Source organism: Argopecten irradians, chromosome 2 (genome assembly GCF_041381155.1).
Source record: "Argopecten irradians isolate NY chromosome 2, Ai_NY, whole genome shotgun sequence".
Taxonomy (NCBI): Eukaryota; Metazoa; Mollusca; class Bivalvia; order Pectinida; family Pectinidae; genus Argopecten; species Argopecten irradians.
The window spans coordinates 38,464,101-38,478,001 of record NC_091135.1 but is presented as its reverse complement, the minus strand read 5'-3'; the positions used below and the strand labels follow the sequence as shown (position 1 = coordinate 38,478,001).

Below are 13,901 nucleotides of genomic sequence, written 5' to 3'. Positions count from 1 at the left end.
ACTCGACATCAACGTAAATTGTATGTGTGTTTTATCATTGTCGATAGAAACCCATTTTACTGCCAATATGTTCGGCAGATAAAATTCAATCAGTGAGGTAATTGGTCAATGACCTCTATTTATATCAGTTATACTGAAGTAGAGATAGCAATGACCACATACATATAAAAAGCGCATTGGAACATCAAAGGGACAAAAACAAAGGTACGCCATCCTTATCATCAATGCATTACGAAAACAATAATTGTACTGACGGCTTCCATAGGAATAAAAATTGAATAAATTCGGTAATGAAGGGTTACAGATTCGTGATGTTATATACAAATATGTCAAGGGTTATTTTGCCCTATCCATAATATTCAACCCGATCAACAAGTGTTGTATTCACCAGCCCTAAGGCCGTATATAGCCGGTTACGTTCACGAGGAGATGTTCGCCATTTCGCGGAACATTGTTATTATCGTGAAAGTTTGAATCGTAAAATATAATGAAATAAATCATATAGAAACCCAATGAAAGACATTGAAAATATAATTTTGATTTTCTCGTTTTGACATTAAAACGAATATTAACCAAATATATACGGTATGGCATGAATTGTAGGACTAATTAAAATAAAAATACATACCATTATACTGTACTTGGTTTGCGTGAGATATGCTACATACATGTGACGTTCTGTCGTAATTTGTGTCTCTTCCATACCATTGAAATCCTTTTATAGAATGGTATTTCTGAAAGAAGAAGAAGAGAGATGAAGATATGTCTTTTTACGAGAAAGTTATGTCGCTGATATGTGACGTCTCCTTTACAACATCATTAAACTCTTATAGAAATATAATCAGTGTATTAGATGTCTACGAGTGTTGAAGTGTAGAATTGTTATAACACATTATATTTTTTTATCATTTTGATTATTAGAGAATACTATAATTTTTCATCCAAGATCGCGAATCCTGAATCTCAATCAAGAACCCTACCTATCGATACATTTGGTAAAATTGTTATCGTTTTTTGTTCTCGCCTTTCTTCAAACGTAAATCAGGTGTTGCAATTGTATATGGTAACATTAAAGTTTACACGGTATAAAATTTCTATTTAAATGTTAATATCCACGTGGCAGTCCACGTCTTCGGTATATTAAGTGTAATCATATCGTCATATACACGACTACATAGACAAATATGCCTACAGAAACGTGCCATCCATTTACTTTTTCAAAGACCACAGTGCAAGTGTTTCAGTGTATATAATAAAATGCCTGAATTCAACTTGGAAATTATAACTTATAATTAAAATGTATGTTTTCATATGGACCTTGGTTACAATGGGTTTTCCTTAAACTCACATTTTATCTAAGGTAGCCACTTTGAAATTGAGTCAATTTAGTAGTAAACATATGATAATTCTCAAAAATCATTTGTCAATTAAACTTTATGACATATACTTAAAATGTTAAAGCTTAACTAGACTCATAAAATTAAATATCAACTTAATCTATGGGTAATTAATTATCACATATTTATCATAATTATACCAGTCAATCAGTGGTCGTCCAAAAGTTCCTACGAGGTTTAATCTTCTTTTTCACAGGGACAATTTCAAAAGTCTGTTTTCAATTGGTTGGTTGTTCTTTGTAGGTACGTGATTTAAGGAATACTCTTACTTAAGACAGGGAATTGTCGTAGTAAAGCAATGGGAGGAATGTTGAAATGCATATATAGCGTAAAGTTACATTAGAAATACATGTACATGTATGTACATGTACCAATACAAAGACTATATCCCCAATCTAATTAAAATTAGACTTTTAATTACGCTTCAATACAAGATCTAACAATGCCTGTTCGGGGTCGCTTCAGTATGGCCCCTGTGGTTTGCCAATCAGCGTCTCGCCTAAGGAATATTCGGTGTGGTTGATTCATTCAGAAGAATTAGATTAGCTATATCCCATTCCTTGACTCGTACGTAAGGACAATAAAATATTTGAATTGCAGTGAAACCTCATTAACACGAAGTCGACTTGGCCAAGGTAACACGTCGATTTATCAGAGTACTCGAGTTAATGTTATTTGAATACACAGTCAAGGAATCAATCCTATAAATCAATTAAGTTATTCGAATATTATCAGTTCGAGTCAATGATACACGGCCGAACGTACATAAATATTCGTAAGTCACATGATAAATATATTCAAAAAATACATTTTGAAAACATATTTATTATCAAGACTGGCCACTCAATTAAAATATTTAAGATATAGATTATACGGAGGCCCCTGAAAACAAGCACATGAAGAACACACGTTCTCGTAATGAAAGAAGTTCGTATCAAGTATAAGACAATAAAAAAGGATAGCACACGGCATAATATCTTATAAAATCTCTATATTAATTTAAATTCGTTGCTCATTTTACCAAACATAATTCCACAACATAACAATTTTGGTGTTAGCGAAACACCGAATGCCGACCTTATTGCTAGAAATTAAGTTGTGTACTCAAAATGGCTTTGACATTTGCAGTTCCGTTTTTTGTGTGTGTGACTTAGACTAAAGGAGCTGTTAAGATATCCCACAAGTGCTAGAAGCCGCCACATATCCAGGATGGGCCGACAAGACCATATTAGGCTTGCCGAAGGTAAAGTAAACGATTTTTATTTCTAAAAAGAGAACAACGCCTCTGGAGAAGCAATAATCTGGCGACAATCCGTCGTTGTCAATGTCAACTGTGTACAGTATACCATGCCAGTGACAATATCCCTCTAACGTTAGGTATATAGCCGGATTCTAACTCATGCCTTCACTAAAACATCATCTTCTTTCGAAAATGTTATCAATAAAAAAAAACCTCTAGAATCTGTAAGTAGGTATATATTCAACAGAACCTTTAATGGTCGTGGGTATGTTAGACTTCAGTTGCTGTGAGCAAGAAATACGTTTCGATTGGATTTATATTCCACGGTGACGCATTTAAGACAAAATGCCGATGAATTTTGTCAGGTTAATTGGTTTAAACAATATTTTATTCAATTCAATAACGATACAGTACAATATACATGTCAAAAAGGTTGGATAAAGAAACAAGTACAATGTACCTATGTTAATCCGTCTCCATATATATATAACTTATAACCAATAGGACAGTACTGATTTCTAAGAACTTTCAGTGCTAATTATACAGTGCTTTGGTTGGAAAAGGGAAGTGTGCAGGGATTGATTAGTGAAAAACGGTGTTTATTTTTCAACCATACAAAACCGGAGATTTATTGATAAATCGGTCATAGTTTGACCATCAGTAAAATTAAAATGGGTCATGACTATATACCGAATATACAAAAAAGATGGACAGTAGAGTAGTAGTGATGGATACATATATAATTATATCTACTTGAAACGGTTTGAGCGACTGATAAAATTTTGAACCGTATCACAAATATTTACTTTGTACTGATCGGGCATATTAGGGTTACCATAGAGTAAAAGTTTTAATATCATAGTCATGGGGTAGGTTTCTAAAACATACCATTCTTGTTTGTTGGTAATTTAGACAATGGAAAAGGAAATGTTCTAAAGTTTCGCCAGATTGGTTAATTAACAGAACAGTTGGCTAATTAGGCTTAATATCTTATCAACATCTAATGTCATTTATGGACGACCTCCTCCCTTGTATACAATGTGTGTTTGAATGTCTGTATGTTTTGGGAGGCTGCGGTATATTGTGTTGTGTTACGTATTGTATTATCATTTTAGTATAGAAATATACGGTTTGTGTGATTTGTATGGTCATGTGGTAACTAGGCTAAACCCAAAAACTACAATGAGATAAAACGATGCAGTCTTCTAAATGTATCCCTTGGTGAACCAATTATATGACATACATGTACTATCTTGATAAATGTAACAATTAACTAATGGGATTCTTAAATAGCTTCTGTAGTTGTTGGAATGATGTCCGCTGTCACTTCGTTTTAGCAAAGTAAACTTTGATAGTTATTCGTTATTCAGAATAACGAATAATTGCTTTACTTTACCTTGCTCTTAATTTTAGCCTTAGCGTACTAATTATAAATATATATATATATATAATAACATATCTTAATATTTGGAGTACAGTATGATATTATAGGGTGAGCTAAGACTGTCTCCCAACCATTTCCTGAATTATGTCAGAAATAGACACAGACTGGCTTTATACTGGAAAATGTACATGTTTACTTTTAGTAAGATATTATTTTAGGTTTAGAACACCTATGTGTTTTTAATTCAGTCTTAAAACAGAAGAAAGTGCCATTTGAAACGACATTTTTCGTATTGTAAAAGAATCATAAACTATTGTTTCAAGCTGCTTGAAAAGCAAACTTGAATTTTGATTAACTAAGCAAACTACACGTATGCATTAATCAGGTTCACGAAATAAAGTGGTTATATTCGTTTAAATACTGTTGTCAAGCTCCATGACGTTTATCAGAACAACATAGGTAGTACATATTATACATCTGTTGTTATAAAATGTTTACCTCAATGTAAAGGATTTAAAGGACTGAATTTGTCCACCGAAACTTTTCATGCCTCAGAATTCTTTAAGCAACCATAACTGTTCGCCATGGACCTGTTAACTGAAATTGAAAATATGGTTTCTTTCGTAGACTAGAGAATACGAATGCATTGATATTGGCATGTGCACATTTACCTATGATAGTAAAAATATTACTGACCAAAACCATCAACGTTTATATTTAGTGATACCTGAAAAAAATGTCTGCCAAATACACTTTAAAGTCAATTATCATATCATTTTATCATTAAACTGTACGTTTTATTTATGTTGCTATTATCCAGTGATGTTTTGCATACGGTTGAAAACAATACTACCTATGGCATTTAAGGCCACAGACAATACATTGAGCTTTCTATTAAGCCATAGAGTAAAAACGCCTTTAGACTAAGCTACACCAACATCGTGGCTTCCGCCAGATTGAACAAACTGCCAAAGCTGAACAATCAACTGACCTTGAAGCCTATTCAATGTAGTAAACATAAGTCCAATGCATCGATTCCAGGATCCCAGTGCCTTTATCGTGTTTATATTAGGGGGAACAGCCTTACGTTTTTTATCAATACACCACATTGTTTTTCCACCTCCGTCTCTCAGAAAAAAACAACATGCATTTCGATTGATAGAGCAAATATTATTCTTATCGAGGCATAAACAAATGGTTCAATACTAATGTTTTCAATAGAACACATTATAAATTATAGGTAGATGTCATAAAGATTATGACGTCAGAAGGTTGTATTGTTGGTATATATATTGTTTGCCGTCCTATGTCCGGGGTCAATAAGGGCGAACCACGTTTAAGATTACTAGAAAAATACTTCTATTTGAATATTATGATTTAAGAATTAAAAGCCGACATGTGTGGTATGAGTGAAATTGATATTGGCTCCATGTTCTTCTATGATATAAATAGAGGATCATGCACTAGTGGCTACGAAATATGAACTTAATCGAACGAGTTCAATAATTTGAAGGCTCGTGGCATATCAAATCATTTAACGAGTTTAATAAATTACATACCATATAGTCACGAGTGTAGGATTCTATTTATCACATAAATATTATTAAAGGGACAATTCACTCAGACTAATTCTTTTCCATAACCAAAAAGTAAAATTTGGCATAAATGTATTGTTCTATATTTCTTATGAAACATAAAACACAAAATATTGACAAATTCCACGTCTCTGTTTAGTACATTTTAATTGATACCGTTGTAATTACAAATCGTTGATAAATACGATTCAGCAGGTACAATATATACGCTGTACCCTTACCCGAGCCTAAGTCACGCAACTTAAACAAATGTGCTATATAAATACCGAGGAGATGAAAAAAATGATTATTAGGCAAGACAATTCATCTAAAAAGGTAAACACACTACTGTCAGAGCGATTTGAGCAGTTCTAGACAAAAGTTGCTTTACTCTACGAACAAGGGACAGGGACAGGGTTCGGCATAGAAGTGTTCGACCACAATGCGTAATGGCGGACAGCGAGCGAGTTTGAACATTTCACACGCATTTCACCACAATAGGCTTTTCTGGCATATCACAGTAAAACCGACTGATCTAATTTCAATTAAAACCGGGTTTGTCCGATATATGTACAAATTTTAATGGTCTCTTAGACTGAATTGTCCCTTTAATAGAAATATAAGTAAAACTGTAAATTTCGTCTGTATATAAAACAGTAGAAATCCAGCTCGGATGTGACGTTTCCGTCAACTGAAACAATTATGCGACGTCATATATAGATTATGTCGTCAAAACTATATATGACGTCATAAACGTGTTATTACACATGTGTCTTGCGATATTTATGACATGGCCGTATGATATGGCTGGGCGGGCTAGTTAAGTGATAAACATGATATATATCTTTCAATAGATCATTATCTAAAAACATGGTAAATCGCTTTTTCAGAAAATACGTTTAATCTAGAATCAAGTATTTTTCAAACGATCATGTGTGTGCACGAATGCCATCATAATAACTTTATCCTCACGAATTGCTTTTGTCGTTAGGTGACACATTAAACTGTATTTTGATTGATGGAAATTGACGTCCCCTTGAATATGTGTCTCAGTGTATCATATCGTCGTGTCTGAGTCGTGCCGCAATGTAATATCGGCTTTAGCTAGACCCATTCGCCACCGACCGACCTTAAATGACCATTATGAGGTGACAGAATATTGAACAGTCTACACAGTTGATGAACCGGACATTTACTAAGTCGGGACCATTTCTATTGATATTGCATTCGTGTTATCGATATGTATAGTCCATCATCTGTCCTCCTTGTCCACGGCATTAACGACCCAACAATTCTTCACTTACACCGACCCTTTGTAGACGTCACGCTTAATTCTGTTCAGCCTCTTATACGAGACAAGAATTGTACTCAGGCGAAAGCAACCCTGATTGAACCTTTGTAGCAAGAGTCACTGTCCGTTTTCCTTGGAGGGCCAATAGGATAATTTGTAACTGAGAACTCTTTGTTAATAAGAAGAGACATTCTCGTCAAATTGATAGTAGATTTTGTTCACAGCATCAATTTTTCACTGTCGTAATTTAAAAATAAGACGATGTAAAGAAATTTTCAAATAAAATTTCAATATAATTTAAACTATCTAGGCAATTTAATTTGTCGCTCCTTTTGTTCGCCTGTCATACATGACTACCTCAGTGATGCTTAATAATATCTGAAAAATGGCGAAAGGCGTTAAAGCTGATAATGAAAGCTAAAGAGATAACAACAACACGAATTATTTTAACTTGCCTTGTTAGCTTTAAAGTCTAGATATGAAAAAGGGAACATCTCAGAGATGTGTTGAAAATGATTGGCAATTAAAAAATAATATAACTTTGAATATTACTTTGTTAAGTATTGTGTTATCAACCGAGCATCCAACATGTACAGACTAAAACGTCAGCATTGTTATTGTGTGTTCCACTTTAAAAGCGGTGATATTTTTGAAATTGTTTTTGAAATGCGTCAACGATGGAGAAAGATAAAATAAGGTGAATATTTTATAAATATCACATTTTATTTGGATCTTTATAATCTCGTTGCAATGTACATACAATTATATACACATTTCATATACAAAACGTTCTGGAATGAAACTTATCGTTTAATGATAATGCATTAAGTATGAAAAGAAATACAATAAAACAGATAATTTATCTGGAAAAATACAATCAAAATCAATCACAATGAAATGTCCTGAATATGACTTTAAAGAAATGAAATTGTATATGATTCATGAATCCAGAATATACCTATTTATCAAAAGATTTTACGATAATGTGCTACTTTTACTTGTTGAAATAACTGTTGCTGATTTTAAAACAAAGAATCATTTCTTGATGTACATAATCAGGGAAGTGTTTCACATGACATGTTGTATTCGAAAAACGAAAATGAAATAATGATAAGTTGTTTAACAAAACTTTATATGAAATATTTCAAAGTGAAATGGATAAATCCACAAAAGGAAAAATGGAATGGAATGTTAAAATATTTGAATATCAGTTATTCAATACCAGTATACCAATAATGTATTCACCTACTGACAAAATGTTGATAAATTTAGAATGGGATTTTAATTGAAGGCTATTAATAGAGTCATATAATCTATTGAAACACTCAGAGGTAAAATATACTTTTTTTAGAAAAAAGTTTGATTATATTGCGTAGGTAAAATTTCAAATAATGTTTTGATTTGGATTTATGATGTTGTGATCAATAATAAGGGATAGTTAAGATAATAGTTATATACTCAAGAAAAAAAAGAAGAGTAAAAATACATTTCTACAATTTTAAATACACATTAACTAAATCATTCAGGATTTGGCACGTGTGGATGATTAAGTACTTTAACTTGCACCGTTTCACAAAACGTCATTAAAACATCATGGACGAAATTTGAATTGTCTCTCGAATCTGGCAAGCCCTAGCATTACGCGTATGAAGTCAATAATGCTGTATTCATTTTGTGCATCCGTAACTCACTTTCACCTGGCAAACATTGTCCGCTCTTATGTACATATCTCATAAGTCATAGAGGTCCTCACAAGAACTACTTTGTTTTGAAGATTTGCGGAATAATCTGCTCAAAAGTCCACGTGCACCTTTGTTTTTTCTGCGTCCATGACCATCTGACGAGGATGTCTCGGACTTTTCACCAACTTCTGGTTCAAGCTTTAGGCGGATTTGACGTAAGACGCCAACCAGTAACTCGTCAACATGGTGGTTGAGTGTAACGGAAGTCTCTGCATATTTGCTATGGAAGTGCTCAGCCATTCGTTTTGCTTCTGAAAAGACAAAAAATAGTATCTTGTTGTAAATATTATGTATTAATTATGTACATATTTTGTTATCAGCATATTATAAATATAACTTCGTAGTCAAAAACTAAATCTTTAATTATAATCCAAGTTTAAAACATAATAAATGAATAATCATTCATTGATATTGCAATATCCCTATTAATAACACAATTTTAAATAACCAAATATCTATTGGTTACGTTTATAGTATCGCACAATATACATGGCGTAAACACGGGAAGTGAACAATCAACACAATGTATCCATCTTACAGTTTCAATATATCTGTGTAGGATGTTAAAATCGATAGTTTTGTGTTAACGGGCAGTAGCATTAAATGACAGCATTTCAATCAAAGCACTGTCATCTTAAACTAAGCATTTTAATAGATAAATAATTACAATTTTCATTTTGTTAGTGGGTTTGATGACGTATTTTTTGACAATATTGGTAGGTATTTAGTATAGGGTTTTGCCAATGCGAAAAGTTACAATGAATTATTTCTATTTCAAAACGCAGGAAAAATAAGCTTTGTCGCGTGAATGTTCTGTTGCTATATTTATGTGTATTGTGTCATCTGACCTTGATTCATACATAAGGTATTGGCAACACGTAATTTTTATGAATGGACTTTCATTATATATGGACAGATTAATTATTTACTATAAATAATCACATCAACAACAGAGATTTCAACAGCTGCCAATGTTACTATAATAAAAAAAACATTTGATATATTCATTTACCCTTAATGATAAGATTAATTCCAGGTTAATGCAAAGACAGGTGGAACAAAACCGTACTTACATTATTAGTATGTTTTGTTTATTTTTTCAGTATGCTTACCTTCACAGCTGACCATTCGCCGTCTGACCAGGTCTATTTTGTTGGCGACCAGTATGACCGCTCTGTCCGTTCCTTGAATATCTCGTATGTGGTTGAGCATGTCAACGGCAGTATCAAAGGATGCACGGTTATCCACCGAGAAGACGGTAAGGTAGGCATCGAAGTTCAGGTTGCCTTGGTCGTCCTGATAAAAAAAATAAAACAAATAGTTGTTTTGAGAATGCAACCTTAATGAATACTTAAATTGTATAATACATTTTGTATAGTGACTTATACTACTTGTACTCGGGTATGGAACGCAATTACAACTATGTATCGATTTATACCTATAGCGATATGATTGTGCATTTGGCCTTTGGCATAACAGGAAAGATATATTGGGATTTACTGTTTACAAGTATATTAAAAAGCCTCCCGCGGTTTCCACATTATCTGAATAGCCGATAACTAAAAATAACACATACAATCTATTTTAAGGCTGAGTCATTTCGTAGCCATGGTAATAGTTCGGCAAACAGCACGCGCATTGATCGCGTTTTTTCTATTCACGTGTGAACCAATCCAAAACAGATGCCGTCACTTTCTTAATGAGTCACACAGTCAGCATGTTGTCAACACAATGGCATTAACACAATGCCATTCATGTCTGCTTCAATGTGAAGATAATAACTGTACATATTGGCCAATGACTCTTCCTCTATTGTGGTATATGACAAGATATTTATTATGTGCTATTTCTAGAATGAACATTCATTAGATTTATCGATATTGCTTTGATCTCGCTATGTGTTTATTGGAAATTTGCGGTAAATATAGCACAGTTTTATGAAGTAACTTTGTGTGTGATCTATTTTTACTTTATATAAAGTGTAAGCACTACTATTATAAGCTGTAGGCAATCGTATTGGCGCTCTTCATTAGATAAGGGCACTAGAATGACTGGAATCTAATTTAGCTATCTAAAAACACCATTACCGAATACGATAGGATTTACACTGACCGAAGAGTGAGTAATTATATCATTCTTAGAGTAAAAAGGTCAGTAAATGCGAAGGATGACGAAGCAGGGTATCGACCGTTGTAGGTGGCAAAAATATGTCAATTATTATCATAAGATATTATATCTTAGCACACTAAGAGTTTCATTATAGGGTAAACTAGGTGTCAATGTACCGAGACTTAAATTTGAAAGCTATACAATCAGGGATTATTTATTATAAATTGTGTTTATATGTTAAGAGTTGAGAAATGTATGTAGATATATCGTATTATGTATGTTTGTTACTAACCTGGTCAACGTCATCGCAATCAATAAATTCGAGTGTAGATTCTTCTCCCTCCAGCAACACAGATACCGTGCCACTGCCTTCGAACTCATCTACAGAGAAATACAAGTTCCTTCAGTATAAATATTTTCACACACAAACGAATGTATTGAATTGTTAAGTATGATGTCAATTGTTAACACAATGTATATGTAATAACTTTTAAAGTTATATAGGTAAGTGATAAGACATTAAGAACAAAATCTTACTTTGCCAAACTTTTACGTTTGTTGGCAAAACGCAAACGTTCACACTGGAGATATCACATTTAACACTCATTCTATCTAAATATAATATCATAAACACTTCCAGTCTGCTACCCATCACATTGACTGTCGACATAAATCATCAATGCTTTCACTAAACACAAGGGGGCATTAAAACTGCACAGATTCACTGTATACATAGGTTTAAATTAACATTGGGGATATCATTTTTCGAGTCGGTTTAATAGAGTGTTTTAATATCTGATAGCGATATGTCTGTCTGTGTAAACGAAAGTGACTGATTGGATCGCCACAATATCCAACTGTGTCTATATGCTAGGCAACTAGGGCAATATTTGACTTTCCAGATATTAAATTGTGTCTCGCTTTTATCGCCTTGACCTGGCGAACATTGAATTTCAATCAATATTTTGTTTTTAACGCACCGACTTCTATTAGCAATCTAAATTGCAGCATTCATACTGATATCATGCATTCTGGACATAAAAATAACCTTTATTTTCAACTTGTAGAAATTCTACCTTTGACTCAAAATTAAACATAACATATATTCTTTCTATATTCTAATTTTAAAGTTGAAAAATAGGTATGATAATTAAGAAAGGATAAAAAGTTTATAAAGTGTTTACCTGATGTGATGTCAAGGTTGCCCATGTACTCTGATGTCATGAACTGATTTGTGAGAGCACTCTTGCCGACTCCAGCGTCTCCGATCACAAGTACCCGATAGTACCCCGTGCTGGAAGAGGACGCATAACTGCATCCTGTTGTACTGCCATCAGACGTGTCACTTGGAATTCTTTGCCTTTTCTGATCACAACTTTGTCCATGTTCTACTGTTTTTCCAGAACCGGCCGATGCAATGCTACCATTGCTCCTTCGTCGAAAGGAATCACCTCTGTTTTCAATTCCTTTTGATGTCATTTTAAATGATCGGACCCTTTCGATAGTTTCATCAGAGTCTCTGATATCTGAGTAAGACAGACACTGAGAAAGCACATCATCAGATCCCACCGGTAAACTATTTCTCCTTGGTTCGGCGACTTGGAATCGAAGTCCCTTTGGTCTCGGCCGATTTTTGAAAGAAGTTGATCTCGAATTTGGAGCTGACATTGTTCCCCTCTCAAAATCCATCATTTGTCTCTTAAAAGCTGCTATTTCTGGGAACATGATGTCGACTGGTTTCTGTGACGATTTATCAGCAATGCATTCCCCCTGTGTAGTTTCCTCTTCAATTGAATCAGTAGTCATATTTATAAGATGTAGTAAAGTAGTAAAACTAGTGTTCACTTGCTCTGTTCTAGACGATATTGATTGTGAGTAAAACTGCACGGCTTTTATACATACTGCGACCAATCAACGAGCTCGTCACATCGATTACTCAGCCACTGTAACCGCCTAGGCGGTTTTCTGCTCCACGTTGATACAGCGTCACCAGTATGATGTAGTATGAGAGAGAATCCCACCATCGCCAATGACAGTAGATAGCTGTCAAATAGTATTGATCAGGCGGAGAGTACAAGTTGGGTGTACGCAATTAACCTTTACACTTCATCTTAAATTTATCTTATTCTGGACAGTTGTAACCGTTGCTCATGTTCGTTAACCAGGATATGTAGATACAATCGTCTGTATCATTATATACACAGCTGATTACATGTTGTATTACCCAGGTACAACAAGAGCTTACTACTGTACCTAGGTACACAGCACCAGTGGGTAAGGGGGGGGACTGACCGTTAATATGACGTCACCGTCTGTTGGTCAGACTAGTACATTCGTAATGTCTGTGTATTATGTTGTAGTACTGATCTACTGCACATTTCCTTGTAAAAGTGCCACAGCTACTGGTCTTGTTGTTCTCTGTAGTACAGTTACTATACCGTGTGTTTATATTGTACTAGTGCTATCAGAGGGTATGTATTGCATAGCGGAGTTCATCAGAATCTCCAGCATATACGACGAGGGGATTTACGGTTGCTCAATTGCATAAAAAAAAAATAATAAAATTCACCATTTATTAAGGTAATGATACTTATGCAGTCCTTATTGTCAAAATTTTATTGATTTTCTTCTATTTTCCATTTCTGTCCTCCATGGACTGTGAACGAACAAAATGCCAGTTTTTACTAAACTTTACTACACTATTAGTCGCATGATTGTCGATTATTTCTTACTAGCCACAAAGATTACACGGAAACACCTATTTACGCATTAAAATATTCATTACGTATAAACAGTTTTACATAAAAAAAACATTACTCGCCATACCGGTTTATCACCTTCAGAATCCTTAAATACCTAGTCTATTCAAAATATTATGTAGACATGAAATAGAAAAATAAAGAATTTTATATATTCTTATCTATCTACATAATATTATATCAATAATAGTGTGCTTAATGAGGAAATAAAAATATCAAAGAATATAAAGATACTAATATCTGAACTAATTGAGACCACATTGTAGTATCTTAATATAAGCACACTGAACTGACCATATTGATATATTAATAAGTGTGTTATATGAGATCAAGGAAACTTTTATAGATATTAAACATTAGAGTATCAAAATAATTAAATAAGAAGTTTTTTTAGTATGATACCGA

The 13,901-nt window shown here is 33.6% G+C and overlaps 1 protein-coding gene across 1 annotated transcript; it reads right to left on the bottom strand.

Annotated features, from left to right (window-relative positions):
* Window positions 1–7,459: 7,459 nt before the first annotated feature.
* On the bottom strand, window positions 7,460–12,887 carry LOC138315408 (GTP-binding protein RAD-like). Its single transcript, XM_069256416.1, has 4 exons — window positions 11,922–12,887; window positions 11,030–11,118; window positions 9,741–9,924; window positions 7,460–8,879 (listed from the first exon to the last, which is right to left on the bottom strand). The coding sequence occupies exons 1-4, from the start codon at window positions 12,541–12,543 to the stop codon at window positions 8,617–8,619; spliced, it is 1,158 nt and encodes a 385-aa protein (XP_069112517.1). The 5' UTR covers window positions 12,544–12,887; the 3' UTR covers window positions 7,460–8,616.
* Between the last annotated feature and the right edge of the window lie 1,014 nt (window positions 12,888–13,901).

Bases quoted from the DNA above. Each gene is read 5' to 3' on its own strand.
- LOC138315408 (XM_069256416.1), bottom strand. From the start codon at position 12,543: ATGACTACTGATTCAATTGAAGAGGAAACTACACAGGGGGAATGCATT. The intron at 11,119-11,921 runs GTAAACACTTTA...ATTTCTCTGTAG, and splicing joins CAACCTTGACATCACATCAG to ATGAGTTCGAAGGCAGTGGC. The intron at 9,925-11,029 runs GTTAGTAACAAA...TTTTTTTATCAG, and splicing joins ATTGCGATGACGTTGACCAG to GACGACCAAGGCAACCTGAA.